Source organism: Phaseolus vulgaris, chromosome 10, assembly GCF_000499845.2.
Source record: "Phaseolus vulgaris cultivar G19833 chromosome 10, P. vulgaris v2.0, whole genome shotgun sequence".
Taxonomy (NCBI): domain Eukaryota; kingdom Viridiplantae; phylum Streptophyta; class Magnoliopsida; order Fabales; family Fabaceae; genus Phaseolus; species Phaseolus vulgaris.
The window spans coordinates 22,762,040-22,786,211 of NC_023750.2; the positions used below are offsets into that span (position 1 = coordinate 22,762,040).

The 24,172-nt window shown below is 34.0% G+C and overlaps 4 protein-coding genes across 4 annotated transcripts; 3 read left to right on the forward strand and 1 right to left on the reverse strand.

Annotated features, from left to right (window-relative positions):
- Nucleotides 1–1,260: 1,260 nt before the first annotated feature.
- LOC137817031 (uncharacterized) lies at nucleotides 1,261–2,232 on the reverse strand. The gene has a single exon (XM_068620247.1). The coding sequence runs from the start codon at nucleotides 2,230–2,232 to the stop codon at nucleotides 1,261–1,263; it is 972 nt and encodes a 323-aa protein (XP_068476348.1).
- Nucleotides 2,233–11,163: 8,931 nt separating this feature from the next.
- On the forward strand, nucleotides 11,164–14,797 carry LOC137818568 (DNA repair protein RAD51 homolog 3). The gene is made up of 9 exons (XM_068622066.1): nucleotides 11,164–11,486; nucleotides 11,599–11,700; nucleotides 12,544–12,666; nucleotides 13,143–13,176; nucleotides 13,286–13,356; nucleotides 13,439–13,665; nucleotides 13,865–13,996; nucleotides 14,351–14,417; nucleotides 14,519–14,797. Exons 1-9 carry the CDS (start codon nucleotides 11,375–11,377, stop codon nucleotides 14,692–14,694), a joined length of 1,044 nt encoding a protein of 347 aa, XP_068478167.1. The 5' UTR covers nucleotides 11,164–11,374; the 3' UTR covers nucleotides 14,695–14,797.
- A 551-nt stretch (nucleotides 14,798–15,348) lies between these two features.
- LOC137817039 (uncharacterized) lies at nucleotides 15,349–23,175 on the forward strand. The gene is made up of 6 exons (XM_068620255.1): nucleotides 15,349–15,362; nucleotides 17,389–17,698; nucleotides 17,821–17,828; nucleotides 17,938–18,601; nucleotides 19,975–20,476; nucleotides 20,885–23,175. The coding sequence occupies exons 1-6, from the start codon at nucleotides 15,349–15,351 to the stop codon at nucleotides 23,173–23,175; spliced, it is 3,789 nt and encodes a 1,262-aa protein (XP_068476356.1).
- A 13-nt stretch (nucleotides 23,176–23,188) lies between these two features.
- LOC137817048 (uncharacterized) lies at nucleotides 23,189–23,935 on the forward strand. The gene has a single exon (XM_068620267.1). It carries the CDS (start codon nucleotides 23,189–23,191, stop codon nucleotides 23,933–23,935), a length of 747 nt encoding a protein of 248 aa, XP_068476368.1.
- Nucleotides 23,936–24,172: the final 237 nt, after the last annotated feature.

A 24,172-nucleotide genomic window follows, 5' to 3' on the forward strand; every position in this document is an offset into this window, starting at 1 on the left:
AACACGCCACTTGGTGATGAAAGCTCCAAGATGAGTGTATGGTTGCCGCCACTTGTAGCCCTCCAAAAGCACACAAGATGAGACTAGGAAGGAGATCAAATCTTACAAAGCTCTCTTTCAATTTGGGTAGAGTTTGTTTTCATCAATTACTAAAATCTGAATTTACAAGAGTCTAGCCTCTCTATTTATAGTAGAAAAGGGTTGAAATGAAAAGCTAAACAAATTCAAAATTTCCCTCCAAATACAAATGAAATTCGGCGCCTATCTAGACATGAGGAAAGGGTGATCAACTTCCTATTTTCGGCACCTCCTAAAGTGCTTCTACACCATCCCCTAAGTCACATGGACCATGTGACTTTATTTTGTATATTCACACTCTTTATTTAATATCCACACCTCCTAAACTATACAAGAGAAATTACAAGAAGAGTCATCAAATGATGCTCTTCACCCAATGCTCTAGCCATGCTCCTAGTGATCCTTTGGGCTTGGGCCCCCTCTTGGGCTTGGGCTTGAGACGCCTCCTCCACTTGGTTTCCATCACCAAGGAACCCTAAACATGGGTAACGAAACAAAGGTAAACCTTAGTTTCAACCTATATAAAGGGTGCTAAGAACCCTAGCAAGGTACACAGTTTCTAAGATTGAAACTACTTTATACACTTATTGTTTCTTTGCTCTAATACTGACTTGAGCGTCGGAGTGCAAACGACCGTCAAGGCGCCCTTTGTCTTTGCAGGTGAAAGATTCTTCAACAGAGGAAGTTCGATTCTCAGACGAAGATAGGAGGGCCATAGGCTGCCGGTCGAGTCAACCAATGAGCGAGTCAACCAGCGAGAACAAGATGCAAGAACATCTTCAAAGTTGGATTTTCCAGTTGTAAGTTTGTCCAAAGTTTTCAAAAGATAATGAATCTTTCTTTCAAAATTTTCACAATTTTCACAAGCTTTTGACTCAAACTACAAGATGAGTTTTTGTAAATCAGATCAAGGTTTTCAAAATCTTCTTTTGTTTTTCCCAACTCTTCTTCTAGAGACTTGATTCTGTTTTCCAGCCAATTATTTTCAAAAGCTTTCCAGTTGTAAGAAAGTGCCAATCGGTTAACCTCTTCATGAGTTTCATTGAAAGCTTCAAGCAATTGATAATAGTTGTTACCTTTGATTGAAGATGATGAACTCATGTTGCTGGACACAGATGCTCTAAGGCAGAGATTTGCTTGTTCATCATCAGAAAAGCTTGAGGATGAAACATCATTGTCATCTCATACCACATAAGCCTTTTTAGCTTTTCCCTTTTTCTCATTTCTGAAATATGTTTTTTCTTTGATTTCACTGTTGGGGCATTCTGCCTTGATATGACCTTGTTCACCACAACCATAACAAGTGTATTTGTTAATATTAAAATCATTGGGTTTTTCGGAACCATACCTCTTTGAAGCTTGACTTTTCTTCTTCAAGAACTTGCTGAATTTTCTTGACAACAAACTCATGGTGTGTTCATCACTTCCACTTGAGTCTTGTTGTTGTTTGCAAGCTTTGAGTGTTATACCCTTGTGGTGTTTGTCCTCACTTTCTTGAACGACAAGCCTATTCATTTCAAGCTCGTGTTCTCTAAGCTTACCAAACAATGATGCAGCAGTCATTGATGTTAAATCTTTTGATTCAGAGATGACAGTGACCTTTGGATGCCATGTTCTATCAAGACATTTCAGTATCTTGATGTTCAGCTCCTCCTTGTCAAAAGTCTTACCAAGACTCATCAAGTGATTCACTATTTGAGAGAACCTCTTATGCACATCACAAATGGTTTCTCCCTTCTGCTTTCTAAAAAGTTCATACTCTTTAATAAGAGCATGCTTTCTGGCTCGCTTGACATCGTTTGTCCCTTCATGTGTGACTTCAAGGATGTCCCACATTTCCTTTGCTGAGCTACACTGTGATACCCTGAAAAATTCATCATAACTCAAGACAAAGGTTATTATATTCTTGGCAATCCAGTCAAATTTGGCTTTTTTACTTTTAGCCTCAGTCCAATCAGATGAAGGTTTATCAATTAAAACCTCATCTCTTTTGGCTTGAGGTATAAAGGGACCATTTTCAATTGTTTCCCATATACCCTTATCAGTTGAATGCATAAAGATTTTCATTCTCACCTTCCAAAACTGATAATTAACCTCACAAAACAGTGGTGACCTGTTTATGGAAGCACCTTCCCCAAAAGGCTTGTCAGCCATGTAAATATATATATATATATATATATATTTAGAAAAAAGACAGAAACTTGAATATTTTTCAAGAACCTAGCTTTGATACCAATTGTTAGAATAAATGGGCTTAACACAAGAGGGGGATGAATTGTTTGTCAAAGATTTTCGCAAAACTTGATTAAGAATGAACCTTTATCAAACAATCACAGATAAGCACTTAAGGAAAGCAATTAAACAAGGATACAAAAACTATTACAAAATTTTAACCGATTGAAATTGCATTTTAATCGGTTGTTTATACCAGCAGCAGAAACAAAATTAACACAAACAATTATAAGGAGTTAGAGAAAGAGAGATTTACACAACAATTTTATACTGGTTCACTCAACCTTGAACTACATTCAGTTCTCAGAACAACCACTGAGTTCCACTAGTAATCAAATCCGGATTACACAAACACACCACAAATGATGGAAGAGGGCCCAAGCTCACCACACTATGAAAGCCAAAAGACTAAGACCGTCTAGCTTCACAAAGGAGCGTCTAGCCTCTCAAAGGAGCGTCTAGTCTTCCAAATGGAGCGTCTAGCTTCACAAGGGAGCGTCTAGCCATGGCTACATAAGGAGCATCTATGAAGAGTCCTAGACCGTCTAGCTTCACACACATGAGCCAAGCTACGGTTTGGGAAGAGAAGGCTTTGTTGCATAAAGGCCCATTAGGGGTACTTAGTAGATAGGATAGTGTAGAAAGCACTTTGTGAAGGAAACATTCTAGAAACTAGGTTTGTGTGGCCGGTCATTGCACATGGCACATGGCTTAGGTTTTACATTTAATTTTTGTTTTCTTTTCATTAGAAAGTAGCTTACCTTTTACGTCCAAGATGGCCTACAAATAGGAAGGCTATCTCATTGTATTTTTCAAGTTTAATTGAGTATTGTTATGCTGCCATTTTTGTGCACTAGCTTTACTTCTCCTAGAAATCTAGGCTATAAACTTCAATCCTTTCACCTTTCTCCCTTGAGCTGGCCGAACCACTCAAACATCACACTCCTCATGCACCTTCAAAGCCAACACAACTCATAGGAGGGCTTTGTTTCACTCACCCATTGCTTCCGCATCACTTTTACTACTTTGATTCAAGAAGAACACATGAAATGCCATCATTTGGTATCATGAGCTTTTGGTTCTTCAAGATGAGTAGCTTGGTCTTTTAAATTTTCAGTTCTTCTTTATTTCATATTGTCATTTACATTCCATACTTGTCTTGCTGTTTTTTACTTTTTAAATTGTTCTTGGTGTGCTTATGGAAGATCCAACCAAAGCACAATTGTTCAATTGATCTTGAACAAATTCTGTGCAGCTTGTGATAGGATTCCTTACACCATTGAATGGCTGTTTTTCTTTTAGGAATTTGAGTCCTTATTGCTTTCTTAATTTTGCTTCATTTTATGCTTTGAGTCTTTATTTTCTGAATCTATAAATGTTGTGTCAAGTCATGTGAATCCATATTTGTCAACAATTCTTAGTAGTCCTATTATTGGCTTGATTGTTTCTTGCTTTTGGGTCTCTTTAAATTGTTTGAATCTGCTATTCTTTGATCCTTTGGTGCCTTTTTTATTTTTAGTTTGAGTTCATAATTGTGTCTTAGTTCTTACACAATTTCCATTCTTACATTTCCATTGTGTTAATTTTGGTTATCTTGCTGTTTTCTTCCAGTTTTCCAGATTTCCCCTGTATCATCTCTCTGTTCTGGGCTGTTTTGTTTAAAAAAATATTTCCACCCATAGGAAAATTCTGATTTTCTGGAAAATGCAAGTTTAAAGTGTTATAGAAAAGACAAAAAAAGAATGAGGTCAAAAGAAGCAACAGAAAAAAATGATAAATCTTACACAATCAGAGTGCAAATCTTGAGCGCTCCAGCTGGCCTAACTGCACACCAAATTTGCAAAAATTATTAAAAAAAATGGTGCATGCGTTTTAGGTGATTCCAAAGCCAAAATTTAGATAAGATCCTGAATTTTCTTGCATCCAAATTTCAGAAACAAATTTTACAATTACAGCTCAGCATAAATCGGGGAACAAACACGTTTTCTGGCCCACAACATTTTCCAGTGGTGCTGTTTTTTTTTTATTTGGTCATCTAATCTAGTGCTTTTCTTTAGGAATTCTTTTGTGTGCCAACCTTTTATTGAGTACCTTTAATTTTTTGCTTTAATTTCTTGAATCTCTTTCTAAGTTGTCATATTATAAATTCTTTTGGTGGTACTGTTTTCTTTCAATTAAATTTGTTTCTTGCTTTTGTTTCTTGACCTCTCATTTTGGGTGCTGGAATTTAATTCTCTCTTGGTGCTTATGTGCATGGAAATTGACTTGGTTTAAGGTTAAGCCCTTGTGAATAGGTGCTGGAAATTGGAGAATTAAAGCCAACTTTCTAAGGAGGAGTCAAAGCTAAGGCGAAACAAGCTTCTTGAAACAAACACTACAAACACCTAGAAGATCAACAATCAAGACAACAAAGAAAGTGCACTAGCCAAAAAGAGGAACAACAAAGGGGGTTTTCTTATCTCCTTTACAACTTGGATTATTGTTAATTACCTCTTTTAAATTACGTTTTAGACGGTGAGTGTGTCTTCAAGGGCTCAAAGTGTCTAAGAAGCCTCACCTAGGGCCGAATAGCGTAGTAATTTAGCTTAGAATTTGTTGCTTGTTTGAACTTGTTTGAACTTGTTTTTCTTTTGTTTTGGTAGAAACGTTTTGCATGCTTAGTATTGTTTAATTTTGTGCTATACCGACTAGCTTTGCTGCATATCTAGCTTACATAGTTTTCTTGCTTTTGATTTCTCAACTTCTTGTGTTCTAAGTGTTTTACTAAGAGAAAATTTTGTGTGAAGTCATTGGAGGAAAGTTTTTGGCAAGGAAAAGGCTTGGTACTTAAGTAGTCCATTGTGACTCACCTCCCTTACCTGGAAAACTCCCTTCTCTAACTTTCCTAAACTTTCTCCAAGTAAAACACCTATATACACAAAGTTTTAGCCATGTCTTCTTCTTCTCACTCTCCAAAGTCTATAGAAAGTGAAGTAAAATCTTTGAAAACTCTTTTAAAAGAAGTATCCCAAGCGGTACAATTGATATCTTTTAGACAATTGGAGAATGAGAACAAAATCAATGAGTTGGCTAAAGCTCAAGAAGAGAAGTCACAAAAATCACAAAAATAAAAAAAAACTCATGCATCCCATTCTCAAAGTATTGAGTCTCTAGGGGAGGGAAGCCGATCAATGATTATTACCAACCACCCCCTAGAAGAACTAGGCAAAGGGAACAAGAGGTGCCAAGGGAAACTAGAGTAGACCTACCTCATTTTCATGGAAAGGAAAATGTAGAAATATATCTAGATTGGGAGATGAAGGTAGAGCAACTCTTTGCTTGCCATAGGGTAAGTGAGGAACGTAAGGTACCCTTAGCCACCCTTAGTTTCCAAGGAAATGCTATGTATTGGTGGACCTCTTTAGAGAGAGATCGACGTCTTCATAGGGAACCTCCCATAGAATATTGGAATGACCTTAGGGGAGCCCTAAGACGTCGACATATACCTTCTTACTACCATAGGGAGTTGATGGACAAGCTCCAAAGACTCCAACAAAAGAATATGAGCGTAGAAGAGTATAGACAAAAGATGGAGCTCTACATGATGAGAGCCTCCATTAGAGAAGAGGAGGAAACCACCATATCTAGGTTCCTTAGTGGCCTATCACTTGAGATAAGAGATAGAGTAGAACTATTACCCTATCAAGACTTGAATGATTTGGTTCAACTTTGCATTAAAGTTGAACAACAAAATTTGCGCAAAACTTCAAGTCAAAGGGTAGATTCTTACTCCAACTCTTATCCCAAGAAAGACTTTAAAAGGGAGGGTAGTACACCTAGAGACGAACCCAAAGAGACTACCAAACCTTTAGTGAAAGATGCCTCCACCCCATACATCCGTGCTAGGGACACCAAATGTTTTAAATGTTTTGGAAGAGGGCATGTGCAAGCACAATGTCCAAACCAAAGAATTTTGTTTTTAAAAGGAAAAGATGAATACACAAGTGGTGAAGATGAACCTAGTACCCAAGAAAAAGGGGAAGGAGAAAGGATAAATCCTTTGGAGGGGGACTTATTGATGATTCAAAGAATCCTCCACAATCAACCTAGTGCACCCATTAAGACACAATGAGAGAACATTTTTCATACTAGATGCAATGTTTTAGAAAATATATGTTCTCTTATTGTGGATGGTGGGTCATGCTGCAATTGTTGTAGCACTAGATTGATTGAAAAATTACAACTACAAGTAGTTCCTCATCCACAACCTTACAATTTACAATGGATCAATGAGGATGGAGAACTACGTGTAGACAAACAAGTGGAAATCGAGTTTTCTATAGGAAACTACAAAGACAATGTTTTATGTGATGTAGTACCTATGGAAGCTTGCCACATCTTATTAGGTAGACCATGGCAATTTGATAAGAAAACCTCACATAATGGTCTAACTAACGAGATTTCTTTTATCCACAAGCATAAAAGGTTTGTACTTAGCCCTTTACCACATTCCCAAGTGGTAAAAGACCAAATACAAATGAAACACAAAAGGGATGAAGAAAAAATAGAAAAAGAAAAAAATTTTGGGAAACAAAAGGCGTGGGAGAATAGTGTTCCTTCCCACAAGGTCATTCAACAAGTCAAGCATATTGAAAATACCTTTACAAACATGCTTCTTGTTGAACAACCTAGCCTTTCCTTTTGTAAAGGAACACTTGCAAGCATGAGCACAAAAAAAAAGTCCTTACAAGAAGCTTGCATAGATCAAGAAGGAGAACTCATGGGACAAAAGAAAGTTGATCAAACGCTAGAGCTTTTAAGAGGAAAACTTTTGTCACCCATGAGAAAAGAGGTTCAAAGACATTACTTTAAGTACAACTCATGTTTTCAAACTACACCTAAAGTAAAGTCTCATGAACTCTATACTCCTTCACCTTTTGCAAATGATCCTTGGGAAGATACAAATTTCATTTTAAAACTCCCTAGGACAACAAAAGGTTTTAATTCAATCTTCATGGTTATGGATAAACTCTTCTCTAGAGAAGTGATACATCTTCATGGTTTATTTTCAAGCATAGTATTGAATAGAGCTCCAACTTTCGCAAACCATGATTTGAGGATTTCCTTTGGAAAACTTGCAACTAAGTTGCACACTTTAAATGCTTATCATCCTCAAACGCATGGTCAAAATATTTTTGAAAATATAGCTCTTTCTATTATGCCTAGAATAATCATGAAGTGCACACACAATTTTAAAGATGAGCAAACATACCATCAAGTAGTTCACAAAACTACTTCTACTTTTAAAGTTATGTGTGTGCTCAATCATCTTTCTTCTTTTAAGTTGTTACCATCTTCTATAGGATTTATGCCTCAAGAGAAGGTAACCACAAATGACCATTTTAAAATACAAAAGATGATTAGAGGCCACACACAACCCTTAAAAGAGAAATCTTGTCCAAGGTTGCCAACACCAAAAGACAAACAACAATGGCAACCTAGTAAAATTAATTTGCAAACTAACACCTATGCTTTATTTGATTATTTCTATAGGTGGACGTTTGATCCAGGAGGACAAGCTTTGAAGAAACAAGATGCTGCTATCCGAGATCAAGCCTGAAGATCTGAGGATAGATCTTCTCAAAAGAAGGAGGAGATGATGGACACCATCCAACCACAACCATTCCCCTAAGCAAAAGCATTGGATTTGAGGACAAATCCTTTTCAAGAGGGAGGGGATGATGGAAGAGGGCCCAAGCTCACCACACTATGAAAGCCAAAAGACTAAGACCGTCTAGCTTCACAAAGGAGCGTCTAGCCTCTCAAAGGAGCGTCTAGTCTTCCAAATGGAGCGTCTAGCTTCACAAGGGAGCGTCTAGCCATGGCTACATAAGGAGCATCTATGAAGAGTCCTAGACCGTCTAGCTTCACACACATGAGCCAAGCTACGGTTTGGGAAGAGAAGGCTTTGTTGCATAAAGGCCCATTAGGGGTACTTAGTAGATAGGATAGTGTAGAAAGCACTTTGTGAAGGAAACATTCTAGAAACTAGGTTTGTGTGGCCGGTCATTGCACATGGCACATGGCTTAGGTTTTACATTTAATTTTTGTTTTCTTTTCATTAGAAAGTAGCTTACCTTTTACGTCCAAGATGGCCTACAAATAGGAAGGCTATCTCATTGTATTTTTCAAGTTTAATTGAGTATTGTTATGCTGCCATTTTTGTGCACTAGCTTTACTTCTCCTAGAAATCTAGGCTATAAACTTCAATCCTTTCACCTTTCTCCCTTGAGCTGGCCGAACCACTCAAACATCACACTCCTCATGCACCTTCAAAGCCAACACAACTCATAGGAGGGCTTTGTTTCACTCACCCATTGCTTCCGCATCACTTTTACTACTTTGATTCAAGAAGAACACATGAAATGCCATCAACAAAGAGGTGACCTTGAAAACTACAAGCATCACAACTTCAAACTTTAACTTGGATTTGAAACATCAAAACTACCATGCTCAACAGTAAGGATATCAGTTTGTGTAGCCATGCAAAGAAGAGAAAAGAAAAATTATATTGAAAAGGTTATTTTACAGAGGTGAGTCTCAATTGTTTATATAACAGAGACTAACAGAGAGAAAGACACTAGCCAATACAAACATGTTAATAGTTTTGATACTTAACAATGTTTATCAAAAGAAAGTCGGGCAAAATATCGATCCCGAGGGAGATGAAGTAGACCAATCTTTTTCTGGGTTCATAATCTCCTTGCTCACACAATTCCTCTACTTTCATTTTGTTGAGGCACCCCTAGTGACAACAGGTATTGAATGAGAAAGTAAATGATTTCTGATCAATTAATACCATCAAAGTGAAAAATTAAATTGTCCATAAAAACTACTCTTTGCATTCCATTTTACTACCTCTCTATTTTGACATTTGTTCAAGATTCAATTGTTCTCTAGGCGAGATGCTACAAATTGTTAATGTTGATTTAAAACTTGTCATTTGTGTTAAAATCCTCCGATATAGTATATTTTTGCCTACCAGTTACTTAAAAAAAATGTTTAACTATACAAAAATAAAAGTAATTAATTCATGTTATAATTAAACAGGTATAGCTAACCATCAAATTATCTGTTGTTTTTTTAAACAAACCCTAAAATAAGATTTTAATTAGGTTTCTATTAATTACAAACATTTCACTCATTTTAAACCAATTGAATAAATTGAAAAAGAAAATATAAAGATAGCATTAAACAGTTTAAGACTGCACACAAATTTATGGATAACTAAAATTATTTACTGTTCTTAAAAAATATAAACATATCAGTCGATCTCGTTGTGACATTTTAATCTCTTATAATTTTTTAGCTGAAATTTATTTTCCATATTTTTAGAAGTTATTGCACCTGTAATCTACATATATTGTTAGTTTTTTTATAGGGTCCGAGTTGTTCGTCTTGCATAGATCCGGTCCGTGTTAGAAGTTTAAACTTATTTTACTGAACCGTCCAGCATAAGAAGTAACCCGCGTGTCTGCGGACCAGCCTGCATAAGAATTTTTTTTTCTTCAAAAATTAAAACTTCATTAATTATAAAAAAACTTATTTATCTGTGTTTCAAGTCATTTAATTAAGATAAAAATATAAATTCAAGTATGAGGATTGTTAGAAGGCTTGATTAAAAATAATTAAAGTTTTGCTTTGCATATATTTTTTCCTATATATGTATGTAAATGTACAAGAGTATCTTACCAAAGTTTTGCTACAAAATATTTTAATGAAGATGACTAATTTTTTAAGTATCCTATTGAAATCTCTTTTTTATATTATTTTTTTAATAATAAATTTTAAATATACGACTTTACTTAAAACTAAATCTACTGTCACTCTTAATACTAACTCCTTTAGATGATTAAAATAAAACATTCTTTTTTTAGTACATTAAATTCAATTTTTTTAAAATAAAATAAAATAAAGGTCACACTGCAATAATGGATGAATGACTATGATTTTTTTACAAAAAAAAATTAAATAATTATTTTTTTAATTACGTGGGCCAGTGAACCAACCCATCCTATCTTGTTATTGACCTACACAGACTGCGAATTATGCGAGACGGGTCAAAGCGAGTTAGCGAACTAAATTAGTAAACTTATCCCACACTTTTTGGTAGCGGGTTGAAGCCATCACTAGTTTTTTTACTTGTGCGACAAATATAAAATATATGAAATGGTTTAAAAAGTTTAAAATTGAAGAAAAAAAATAAAGAAATTTAAATAATTTTCTAGAAAAGTGATGAGCAAGTGTAAGTTCAACATCTTCTATTTTTTTTATTAATGAACTTTGAATGAAAAGCTTATATTGATTTAAATAAAATAAAGTAATTTTACTGATATAATCTTAATTAAATTATTGAACATGGAATAATGCTTCTATTTTCTTTCTCACTTCAGAGTTCAACCTTTAGTTGTATTACCTTTCCTTCACTAACCCTAGATTCTTGGAAAATGAAATAAACTTTTTTTTTTCTAAATTTTGAAAAGGTTTTTTAGAATAAAAAATAAAAACAGAAATGATTTTCTTAAACTAGGCAAGTCCTTGACTATTTTTTTTATATAGAACAACAACCTGCAAAAAAAAAGTCAAATATATAATAAATATAAAAAAAATTATTCAAAGTGTGAAATCTCATTATTTGTTTAAAATAATTTAAAAAATACAATATATATACATATACCAAAAATTGAAGAATAAAATAACTTTGCACTTGAGATTTATTCAAGAATAAAATAAAAACTAATTGTAAATTTAGTATACAGTGGAGTTCGATTTAGTTCTAAACATAAGAACAAAATCATAAAATATAAAGTTCATTTTTTTTCTTTTTTTAGTGTTTTGTATTAATCATCTGTTTAATTTTCAAATTTGTATTCAAATCACTTGAGCAATTCGACGTGTCTCTGCACCATGAACCTACCATTAATGTTAATTTTGATTGAATTTTGAGTCTTCAGTGATAAGAATAAGTGAGAATCTGGCCAAAGAAGAAGAAAATGGTGGAAGGGAGAGAGTGAGAGTGGAAAGCATGGAAGTGGGTATGCTTCCAATCTCAGCTTCAAAGAGAGGAAAACTCTTGGCTGCTGGTTACACCTCTCTCGATGCCATTGCTCGTACCTCCGCCTCCCTCCTTGCTCGAGGTTTTTTCCCTTCAATTTCAATTCTTAGCCCTTCTTTCATTTTTCAATTGGGTATGCTTTATGTTAAAAAAAGTTCCTTTTTTTTCACCCACCCTTAATCTCTCTTTCACAGATATTGAAGTTTCTGATAGTGAAGCCTGTGAAATTCAGAATCTTGCAGCCAAAGCTGGTGCTTTGGAGACACCAAATGGGACTCACACTACTGTTGTTGGTGGTATGTGTTGTGTTTTTGAGTAATGATCAGAATTGTTTATTTTCATGTTATGCATATAAATTGTTATGATTCAAAAGTGTGAATGTGTCTGAACATCAATATATGAGAAAAATGACCCGTATACCCATTGCCTTAAGGTTATATAAGAAAAATGACCCGTATACGAATTTGTGTTGGAGGTAATGTTTGAAGAGGTTAGTGATGTGTGTTACTGGGCTGTGCAGTTGGAAATTATGTGTGGTCCTAGTGTCGTATGATTCATATAGCCGACCTCCTAGTGGGAAAAGTTGTTATACCCAAAGAATTTTCAATTTATGATATCAAGTTTTTTCAAGCTGGGATGTTGTGTGTCTTAGAAATCAAGTTTATGAAATTTGGGAAAACTTAGAAGCAAGAAGCAATAGCTTTCATTAATATAATTTTGAAGCTTCCTGCCAATAGTGCTGATGGGGGAGTTTTACAGACAAATTGTTATGGTGAGACAATTGGTTTTCCTACACTCTAGCTTAGCTTTAGATAGTTTGTAAAATCATGTATTAGATAGCATCTCATTTGAAGAAACATCCCCTTGTGAGTATAGGAAGATTATTTAATGGGGAGAAAATCAAAGAGCTATCAAGTATCTTCTATGCTCAATGAAAAAGTAAATAGACATTCTATTTATTTGGCAATAAGTACTTTGGTTTTACTTGATATGTGATATTCTCTTATGATTGATGTCTTATTTTCTTGTGTGATGTGAATTGAGTTCAGTCCAGTATATTCCACAGACCATGATTCCCTCTAGCACTTAAAGTTTTTTTCTTGTTTTCCTTTTCTCCTTTGTGTCTTTGTGTCATGCAGGTGGTCAGACTGCCTGGGATATGCTCAATGATGAGAAGTTTTCTTCTTACATTACCACATCTTGTGTGGATCTGGATAACATCCTTGGTGGAGGAATTAAGTGTAAAGATGTCACTGAAATAGGTTAGGCTTCTCTAAATAGTATGAAATCCATAGTCATGATTTCTAAGGAAATATGTGGCCCTGTTTGTTCAAGCTTTTTTCACCAAAGAATCACTTTTTAAAAAAATAATGACATTTTTTAGTTTCTTACGGTTTTGTTACAGTGTTTGTTCACAATAATCAGAAGCTGATTAGATTTTAAAAAATTGATCATAATCAAAAGTTAAATTTGATTAAAATAACTCCTCATAAACTAGTTACTTATTTTTTTTTAAAAAGCTGATTATTCTGATTGTAAATAAACATGAATTAACTTCTGCATTTTTTAAAATCTCTAAAAAATAATCACTGATTTATTTTATGCCAGAATCATTTTTTTTAATCTTTAAGAAACTAGCTCATACATTACTTGTTCTGTTGCATGCATGAATACCTTGCAGTTTGCTTTCTTTCTTCCCTTTTCTGGTTGCAATATAATTTTTTTTTTGTTTATATAGGCGGAGTTCCAGGCATTGGTAAAACACAAATTGGGTATTCTTTGTCATTCTAATTTTCTGGATCATGTTGCTATTGTTCCTTTCCATCCTATATTGTGAAATGTGTGGTTATTTATAATATTGAGGGTTGTTTATGTTTGCAGGATTCAACTTGCGGTAAATGTTCAGATTCCTCAAGGATACGGTGGCCTAGGTGGGAAGGCAATATACATTGGTAAGAACCCTAAGATTCTAATACTCATTAAGCATTTGATGCAGACCATTCATTGCACTTCTTGTGCCTATGTGATACTTAGACACAGAAGGAAGCTTTATGGTTGAACGTGTTCTTCAAATTGCTGAAGCATGCATAGAAGACATGGCTGAATATAGCAACCACTTTCACAAGGATTTTCAAGCTTGTGAAGTTAAAATGCACCCTAATAACATCTTGGAAAATATATTCTATTTTCGTGTTTGCAGCTACACTGAGCAAATCGCCTTGATAAATTACTTAGACAAATTCATCATGGAGAATAAAGACGTAAGTATAGTATTTCATCTATTGAATTGATTTTTTTTTTCAGCCAACACATTGAAGATGATACTTAACCTCATACGTTGCATCAATTGTAGACAATGGCAATACTCTTGCTTTGACTTTCTTTCCTTTTGCTTTCAACCAATTGTTTTGTTACACCATAATAATCCATTGTGGTCTATTTTTACATACTTAATTTCAGGTAAAGATCATCATTGTCGATAGTGTGACTTTCCACTTCCGCCAAGACTTCGATGATATGGCTCTCAGGACTCGATTACTCAGTGAAATGGCTTTGAAGTTGATGAAGCTTGCAAAAAAATTCTGTTTGGCTGTAAGAATCAATTCATCTACTTTCCACAAGTATTTTCTACTGAAATTAATCATTGGTAGCAGCTGAAACACGCCTGATGCGATTTATGTAGATCAAGTGTAAAACTTGCAGAGATACTTAAACACCAAGTTAGTAGATAGCTCAAATCCGTTTGAGTAAAGCAAGAAAGTATAAAAATAAAACAATTAACAAAGGAGTGATGGATTATGTTATGCAATCATCCACCATTTCATATGGCATGTCCAAGAGTCCCTTGGATTTGTTCCAGTCAGTGAGCATTGTACCATGGAATTTGCCATGCTTCCTTGTTTTCATCCTCCTTAATATCCAACTGCAAAAGTGATCTTCTTGCAGGTTGTTATGCTGAATCAAGTAACAACCAAGTTCATTGAAGGTTCATTTCAATTGACTCTTGCACTAGGCAAGTTTTGTTTCATTCTCACTTGGACTTTTAGCTTGTATGAACAATATCTGTTTTGTCCCTTCATTAAAGAATTTTGTTGTTTATACTTTACTGAACAGGAGATAGCTGGTCACATTCATGCACAAATAGGATCATATTATTTTGGAATGGCAATGAACGACATGCCTTTATTGACAAGTCCCCTTCTCTTAAATCAGCATCAGCTCCATATTCTGTGACCAGTAGGGGCATAAGAAATTCTATTTCAAGCTGCAAAAGGATCAAGATGATGTGAGATTTTGAGTAAGATTCCCTCACCCTTTTTGCTTATTCCCTTGTAAAACTTTTGGACTCAACAAAAAATATACAACATGTTTCACCCTTTTTTGGCTTTCCTACATGCTGCCTTTGTGTTTTGGTTGGTGTTATTGATAAGCCTCATCTACTATTTTTGCCAAAACATGATTTTTCTAACTTTTTTATGACATCTCAGGAATCCTTTTGAAATGATGACAGTTGAATGCTGATAAAATAGGGAAATTAATTTTTTTTTATAAATATACTGAAAAAGAAATTGGATGGTAAAATTTTAAGAAACAATGATAAATGAAGGATTAAATATTAATTATACCTCAAAAATAATATTGCAAATATGATTAATGTTTCATCCTTTGATATTGCCAATGGAATCAACTGTTGTATATGAAAATACACATACGTACAAAGAAATCACATGAAAATGAAAATGAAAATGAAAATGATTTTTTTTAAATACTAAATGAAAATTAATGGTGATGGATCATATTGTGTAAATCATTCATATTCAGTTTTTTTCTTATTTCTATTTTTTTTTCTTTCACAATTTAGATATTAGGTGTGTATAAGAAATCACATGAAAATGAAAATGAAAATGATTTTTTTTTTAAATACTAAATGAAAATTAATGGTGATGGATCATATTGTGTAAGTCATTCATATTCAGTTTTTTTCTTATTTCTATTTTTTTTTCTTTCACTATTTAGATATTAGGTGTGTATGTTTAAAGTTTTATATGGTTAAGAGTTGCAATTATGCATAACTAATATATATAACTCTCATCCATTCAGTAACCAAAACTTTTTTTAAGAACAAAACAAAATAGTAATAAATATATTGAAATTCAAAATGGACATTATTATTTTAATGAAGATTTCATATTCAAAAGCTATTTTAATGTATAATATTAAATCATTTCGTCTTTGTCTACATATGCTGATTATAATTGAGAAAGTAAAAGTGTGGATGCGTAAATATTTGGTTATTAATCTAGTGGTTTTGTAAAAAAGTTAATGAAAGATAGGAGAAAAATATACAAATTTTACAATATTATTATTATTGTTTTTAAGATTGATAATAATATTTTTTTTTAAATGACATAGAAATTATAAAATTTGTTGAAACATACATTAGAATTTGTTAAACTGACTATGGTGGTTTTAAATAAAATTAAAATTATTATTGTTATTATAAAAAATTATAAAAAAGGGAATTAATTTGATAATTTTTGTTGTTATGTGTACGGTGATAAATAAATTTAGGGATGTTAAAAAATAAAAATAAGTTTTTTAAATAGGTTTAATGATACATTGGAAGAGTAAGAATGTTTGAAAAGATTATTAAAAAATATAATTAATGTTATAAATTTTGGGATAAAAATGGGAAATGATTAATAATGATTGTAGGGTTAAAATTATAATTTTAAGACCTGAAATTTGTTAGAATATATGACCTTAAACAAGAGGGAGGGGTGAATTGTTTATAAGAGATTTTCGCAAACTTTGATGATATAATAACATTCAATGCCGAATTACAGAGAAAATAATCAAGGAAACAAATACCCAAAATTGTTTTAAGATGATATCAGAAAAACAATCGGTTGTTTTGTCGAAACAATCGGTTGTTTTTATCAGCAGTTAATAAAAATAGCTTAAAACAGATATATGTGAGATCAGGGAAAGAGAGAATCACACAAACAGATTTATACTGGTTCACTCTTACACCAAAAGCTACATCCAGTCCCCAGAAACCACTGGGTAATCCACTATGCAATCAAAACCAGATTACAAACATCACACACCAAAGTAGTGACCTTGAACCCCTCAAGAAACACATTACCTTTGGCAAACCACACCAAGAATGTTGATCTTGAACACCTCAAGAACACACAACACTCCTTGGCAACACAACTACAGAAGTACAGTAATCAATGAAGAAGAGAATAAAATACACTTGGGTATTACAAAGCTTAAAGTTCAGAATTACAACCCAATCCTATTTCACACACTTAAGAATGATCCAAAGCTCTTTCAAATCTTGGAAAAACTGTTTTGATAAACTCTTTCTCTTACTCCAAGATTAGGAGCATAAAACCACCTTTATATAGACTCATCAAGTGGCCAAAAGCATTTAATAAAGGAGCCAAGTTAGTTAGGATCATTTAAAACATATTAAAACCACTTAACATAATTCTGTTAAGGTTTTTAGGAACACAATCGATTGTTTTGTCGAAACAATCGATTGATTTGGTTTGACAGCAAAGTCAACCAAGTCAAACAGCTTTCAAACTTTTTCAAAAACTACTAAGGTAAAACAACCTGTTGTTTCGAAAAACAACCTGTTGAAATTTTGACAGCTTTTTAGAAAACACATCTTTTCAAAAGGTTAAAGATTCAAATGAACTTGGATCATATTAAGGAGTGAATTAACAAGTTTCAAACAACTAGACAACACACACACCCAACAACAAGTTCTTCAAGCTTTCCTCTTGGATTTGGAGACATCAAAGCATCTTGTTCAATAGAATTAAGAAAAAAATTTAATTGGAATGAAAATGATTGTAAATGTAGTTTTATATATTACCTAAACTATAATAAAAAAATTAAGGTAATACTCTTACAAATACTAGTAGTACTAGTACTATTAGTAATACTAATACTGTTATTAATACTAGTACTACTAGTAATACTAGTACTGTTAGTACTGCTAGTAATATTAATACTGTTAGAAATACTAGTAGTATTAGTACTGTTAGTAATACTAGTACTGCTAGTAATACTAGTACTCCTAGTAATACTAGTACTGTTAATACTACTAGAACTGGTAGTAGTAATAGTACTGCTAGTCATACTATAAATACTAGTAATACTAGTATTGTTAATAATACGAGTGGTTCTATTAATGTTAATAATACTAGTACTGCTAGTAATACTAGTACTCCTAGTAATACTAGTACTCCTAGTAATACTAGTACTGTTAATACTGTTAGAACTGGTAGTAGTAATAGTACTGCTAGTCATACTATAAATACTAGTATTGCTAGTAATACGAGTGGTTCTATTAATACTAGTAATATTTGTAATACTAATAATACTAGTAATATTAGTACTTCTAGTAATACTAGTACCACTAGTACTGCTAGTACTTCTAGTAATACTAGTAATACTAGTGCTGCTAGTAATACTAGTGCTGCTAGTAATACTAGTGCTGCTACTAATACTAGTACTGCTACTAATACTAGTACTGCTAGTAATACTAGTACTGCGAATACTGCTAGTACTGCTAGTAATGTGAGTACTGCTAGTATTGCTAGTAATACTGGTATTGCTAGTACTTCTAGTAATACTAGCAATAGTTGTACTCCTAATAGTACTTGTACTAGTACTAGTAGTAAGTATACTGGTAGTAATACTAGTACTTCTAGTCATACTAGTATTGTTAGTACTGCTAGATTTGCAAGTTGTACTAGTAATACTACTAATACTAATACTGCTAATAATACTAGTAATATTAAAAATACTAATACTGCTAGTAATGCTTGTAATACTAATAATACTAATACTACTGATACTGCTAGAACTGCTAGTAATAATAGTATTGTTAGTAATACTACTATTGTGAGTATTGCTAGTAATACTAGTACTGGTAGTAATACGAGTAATACTAGTACTGCTAGTACTACTAGTAATACAAGTACTTCGAGTATTGCTAGTAATACTCGTACTGCTAGTAATACCGGTATTGCTAGTAATATCGGTACTTCTAGTAATACTAGTACTGATAGTAATACTGGTACTGCTAGTAATACTAGTAATACTTGTACTTGTAGTAATACTAGTACTGTTTGCATTACTAGAATTGTTAGTAATACTACTAATACTAGTACTGTTAGTGTTCCTGCCGGTTGACCAGATTGTCGTTCGTGCGTAGCTTCAAGGTGCGTATCAAGGACTCCTTCATCTTCGTTCCAATCTTCACTCTTTGCCGTCGTGAATACCTGAAATAGAGAGACAAAAGGGCGCCCTCGCGGCCGTTTGCACTCCGACGCTCAAGTCAGTACTAGCAGAAAACACCGTGCACCTCCGTATCATAACATTCCAGACACCGTGTTCAGAAGGTGCGTAACTGAATTGTAACTGAATTCTCTCTCGTTCTCAAGTCACTCATGCATACAGTGTGAAAGCGTAAAATGACTCAAAACGTACCTTAGTCTACTGACAGCGAGAGCTTATATACCTTGTCAGTGCTTCTGCCCCGTGTCTCCTTCTGACTTTAGCGTAACTCTGTGTGGATGGCCTTACGAAGTTGTAACCCAACTTAGGGAAATCCCAGCGTGTAAGTCTCTCTTCTCGAAGTGCATCTGGCGCAGGGGGTGACTACATGGTTGCCAACTCATGCGCCCCAGCTTCTAGTCACTCGCCCTGGGAGTATTTCTGCCCTCCTCACGTACTGTCGCGTCCCCACGCCTCATGCACTGATACTTCGTGAGTTAGGTCTCTCCGTGCTGGTGCTGGGGGTGTGGCTTGGAAACCACCTTTCTCTTCTATTGTTACTCTTTCGGGGTACCGAGGCCCGAGACCTCCACGCCCCTACCGTGCCGCCTCCTACCCTGCCGCCCCCTCCACGGTAACTCTCACCCGTGGGTACCGGGGGGTGGCACCACCCAACTGTAAGCACTTCTTGGTTCGAACCCAGTCAACGCCCGAGGTCGGTCAATGCCCGGGGCCTAGTCAACGCCCGAGGCCTGGTCGAGCCCCCTTCTCACCTCTTTGCGCCCTAATGGGTCCTACCAAGTGTTGACTTTGGTCAATGCCCGAGGAAGAGTCGGTACAGCTAGTAATACTCGTACTGCTTGTAATTATAGTAATACAAGTACTCTTAGTAATACTAGTACTGCTAATAATACAAGTAATACTTGTAATACTAGTAATTCTAGTAATACTAGTAATTCTAGTACTACTAGTAATACTAGTACTGCTAGTAATGCAAGTAATACTAGGGGTTCTAGTAAAACTAGTTTTACTTGTAATATTAATAACAGTAGTACCCCTAGTAATACTAGTACTACTAGTAATACAAGTAATTCTAGTAATACAAGTACTTCTAGTAATACTAGTAATACAAGTACTTATAGTAATACTAGTACTGTTAGTACTGGTAGTAATACTATTAAGACTAGAATTGCTAGAAATACGAGTAATAGTATTGGTTCTAGTAATACATGTAATGGTAGTAATACTAGTACTTCTAGTAATACTAGTCAAGTCATACTAGTACTCCTAGTAATATTAGTACTGCTAGTAATACTAATACTATTACTAATACTTGTACTTCTAGTACGGTTAGAAATACTAGTAATTCTTGTAATACTAGTAATTCTTGTAATACTAGTAACACTATTAATAGTAGTACAGCTAGAAATACTAATAATACTAGTACTGCTAAAAATACTAGTAATACAAGTACTGCTAGTAATACTAATACTAATACTGCTAGTACTGCTGATAATACTAGTACTACTACTACTACTAGTACTACTAGAAATACTAGTAATTCTAATAGTGCTAGTACTGCTAGTAATACTAGTATTTCTAATACTTGTAATATTAATACTGTTAGTAATACTAATACTGCTATTAATACTAGTAATATTAGTACTGCTAGTAATACTAGCACTTTTAGTACTAATACTAATACTAAGACTTCTAGTATTACTAGTACTACTAGTAATACTATTAATACTAGTACTACTAGTAATACTAGTACTTCTAGTACTCTACTTATAATAGTAATACTAGTACTGCTAGTAATACTAGTACTGCTTGTAATACTAGTACTGCTTGTAATACTAGTACTCCTAGTAATACTAGTACTTCTAGTATTGCTAGTAATACTAGTACTTCTAGTAATACTAGTACTGCTAGTAATACTAGTACTGCTAGTACTACTAGTAGTGCTAGTACTACTAGTACTGCTAGAAATACCAGAACTGTTAGTAATACTTGTAATTCTAGTACTGCTAGTAATATTTGTACTTCTAGTACTGCTAGTAATACTAGTATTGGAAGTAAAACTAGTACTGCTTTTAATACTATTAATAATTATAATAATAGTAACACGAGTAACACTTCTAGTACTTATAGTAATACTAGTACTACAAATACTGTTAGTACTACTACTAATAATATGTAGTACTTTTAGTAATAATTATACTAGTGCTGCTAGTATTGCTAGTACTAATAGTACTGCTAGTAGCACTAGTAGTACTGTCAGTAATGCTAGTATTGCAAGTAATGCTAGTACTGCTAGTACTGTCAGTAATGCTAGTACTGCCAGTAATGCTAGTACTGACAGTTATGCTAGTACTGCCAGTAATGCTAGTTCTGCCAGTATTGCTAGTACTTCATGTAATACTAGTACTGTCAATAATACTAGTACTGCTAGTAATACTGGTACTGTTAGTACTGTTAGTACTGTTAGTAATACTAGTACTGCTAGTAATACTAGTACTGCTAGTATTCTTAGTAATACTAGTACTGGTAGTACTTCTTGTAATACTAGTACTGCTAGTAATAATAATACTTATATTAATACTACTACTGTTAGTAATACTAGTACTGCTAGTAATACTAGTACTACCAGTACTGCTTGTACTACTACTAATACTAGTACTGCAAGTAATGCTAGTACTTCTTGTAATACTAGTACTGGTAGTACTGCAAGTAATACTAGAATTGCTAATAATACTAGTACTAGCACTAGTACTGCTAGTAATACAAGTACTGCTAGAAATACTAGTACTACCAGTACTGCTAGTACTACTAGTACTGCTTGTACTACTACTAATACTAGTACTGCAAGTAATGCTAGTACTTCTTGTAATACTAGTACTGGTAGTACTGCAAGTAATACTAGAATTGCTAATAATACTAGTACTAGCACTAGTACTGCCAGTAATACAAGTAGTTCTAGTAATGCTACTAGTTCTAGGAATACTAGTATTATGAGTAATACTAGTACTGCTAGTAATACTAGTACTACTTGTACAACTAGTAATACTAGTACTTCTTGTACTGCTAGTAATACTAGTACTGTTTGTACTGCTAGTACTGCTAGTTATACTAATACTTCTAGTAATACTAATACTGTTTGTAATACTAGTTCTGCCAGTAATACTAGTACTTCTAGTAGTGCGAGTAATACTAGTACTTCTAGTAATACTAGTACTGCCAATAGTACTAAGACTGTCAGTACTACTAGTACTGCCTGTAATACTACTACTTCTAGTAGTGCTAGTAATACTAGTACTTCTAGTAATACTAGTAGTGCTAGTACTACTAGTACTGCTAGTACTACTAGTACTGCTAGTACTACTAGTACTGCTAGTAATACTAGTACTGTTAGTACTACTAATAATACTTTTACTTATAGTACTTATAGTATTACTAGTAATATTATTATTTCTAATAATAGTAGTAATAATTATAGTAGTACTGCTACTAAATCTAGTATTGTTACTAACACTAGTACTGCTAGTAATACTAGCACTACTAATACTGATAGTAATACAAGTATTGATAGTAATATTAGTACTGCTAGTAATGCTATTAGTAGTACTGCTGGGAGTACTAGTTCTGTTAGTAGTGCAAGTAATACTAGTACTCTTAGTAATACTAGTACTGCTTGTTTTAGTAGTACTGCCAGTAATGCCAGTAATGTCAGTACTTCCAGTAACGTCAGTAGTGCCAGTACTGCCAGTAACGCAAGTATTGCTAGTACTGATAGTAATACTAGTACTGCTAGTAATACTAGTAATTTTAGTAATGCTACTAGTAGTACTGCTTGGAGTACTAGTTGTACTAGTAGTGCTAGTAATAATTGTAGTTATGTCAGTATTGTCAGTAATGCCACTAATGCCAGTAATGCCAGTAATGCCAGTACTGCCAGTAATGCTAGTACTTCTAGTAATGGCAGTACTTTCAGTAATGTCAGTAATGCCAGTACTGCCAATAATGTCAGTACTGCCAGTAATGCCAGTACTGCCAGTAATGTCAGTAATGCCATTACTGCCAGTAATACTAGTATTGCTAGTACTGCTTGTAGTATTTGTACTGCTTGTAATACTAGTACTGTTCGTACTGCTAGTAATACTAGTACTGGTAGTTATAGTAGTACTGGAGGTATTGTTAGTACTTTTTGTAATACTAGTACTAGTAGTACTGCTAATAATACTAGTACTACTAGTAATACTAGTACCTCTAGTTGTTATAGTAGTATTAGTATTGCTAGTAATACTAGTACGGCTACTAATACTAGTACTTCTAGTAATACTAGAATTGCTAGTAATACTAGTACTGCTACCGCGTCCCCACGCCTCATGCAGAGATACTCCGTGAGTTGGGTTTCTCCCTGCTGGTACTGGGGTGTGGCTTGGAAACCTACCTCTCTCTTCTATTACTAGCAGTACTAGTACTATGAGTACTGCTAGTAATACTACTACTGCTAGTAATACTAGTACTGCTAGTAATACTAGTACTGCTAATAATACTAGTAATCCTAGTACTACTAGAAATACTAGTACTGCTAGTAATACTAGTACTGCTAGTAATACTATTACTGCTAGTAATACTAGTACTGCTAGTAATACTAGTACTGCTAGTAATCCTAATACTGCTAGTAATCCTAGTACTGCTAGTAATACTAGTAATGCTAGTACTGTTAGTAATGCTAGTAATACTAGTACTGCTAGTAATACTATTACTGCTAGTAATACTAATACTGCTAGTAATACTAGTACTGCTAGTAATACTAGTACTGCTAGTAATGCAAGTAATACATGTACTGCAAGTAATACGAGTAGTGCTAGTAATGCTAGTAATACTAATAGTACTAGTACTGCAAGTAATACTAGTACTGCTAGTAATACTAGTAATGCTTGTACTACTAGTAATACTAGTACTGCTAGTAATACTAGTAATGCAACTAATACTAGTACTGCAAGTAATACGAGTAGTGCTAGTAATATTAGTAATGCTAGTAATACCAGTAATGCTAGTCTTGCTAGTAATACCAGTAATGCTAGTCTTGCTAGTAATACCAGTAATGCTAGTCTTGCTAGTAATACCAGTAATGCTAGTCTTGCTAGTAATACTAGTAAATCTAGTACAGCTAGTAATACAAGTACTACTAGTAATACTAGTAATACTAGTACTGCTAGTTAAACTAGTAATACTAGTACCGCTAGTAATACTAGTACTTCTACTGATGGCAAATTCATGAAGTTCTTCTTAGAATCATGTGAAAGATGGTGCGGAAGCCATGGATGTGTATGAGCAGGATCCTCCTAAGAGCTATGGTGATCTTGAAGGTACATGGTGTGTATGGAAGTTGGGAGCTTCGGCCAGCCCAATGAGAGGTGAAGGATGTGAAGATTAGAGCCTAGAAACTAGGTAGAAGCA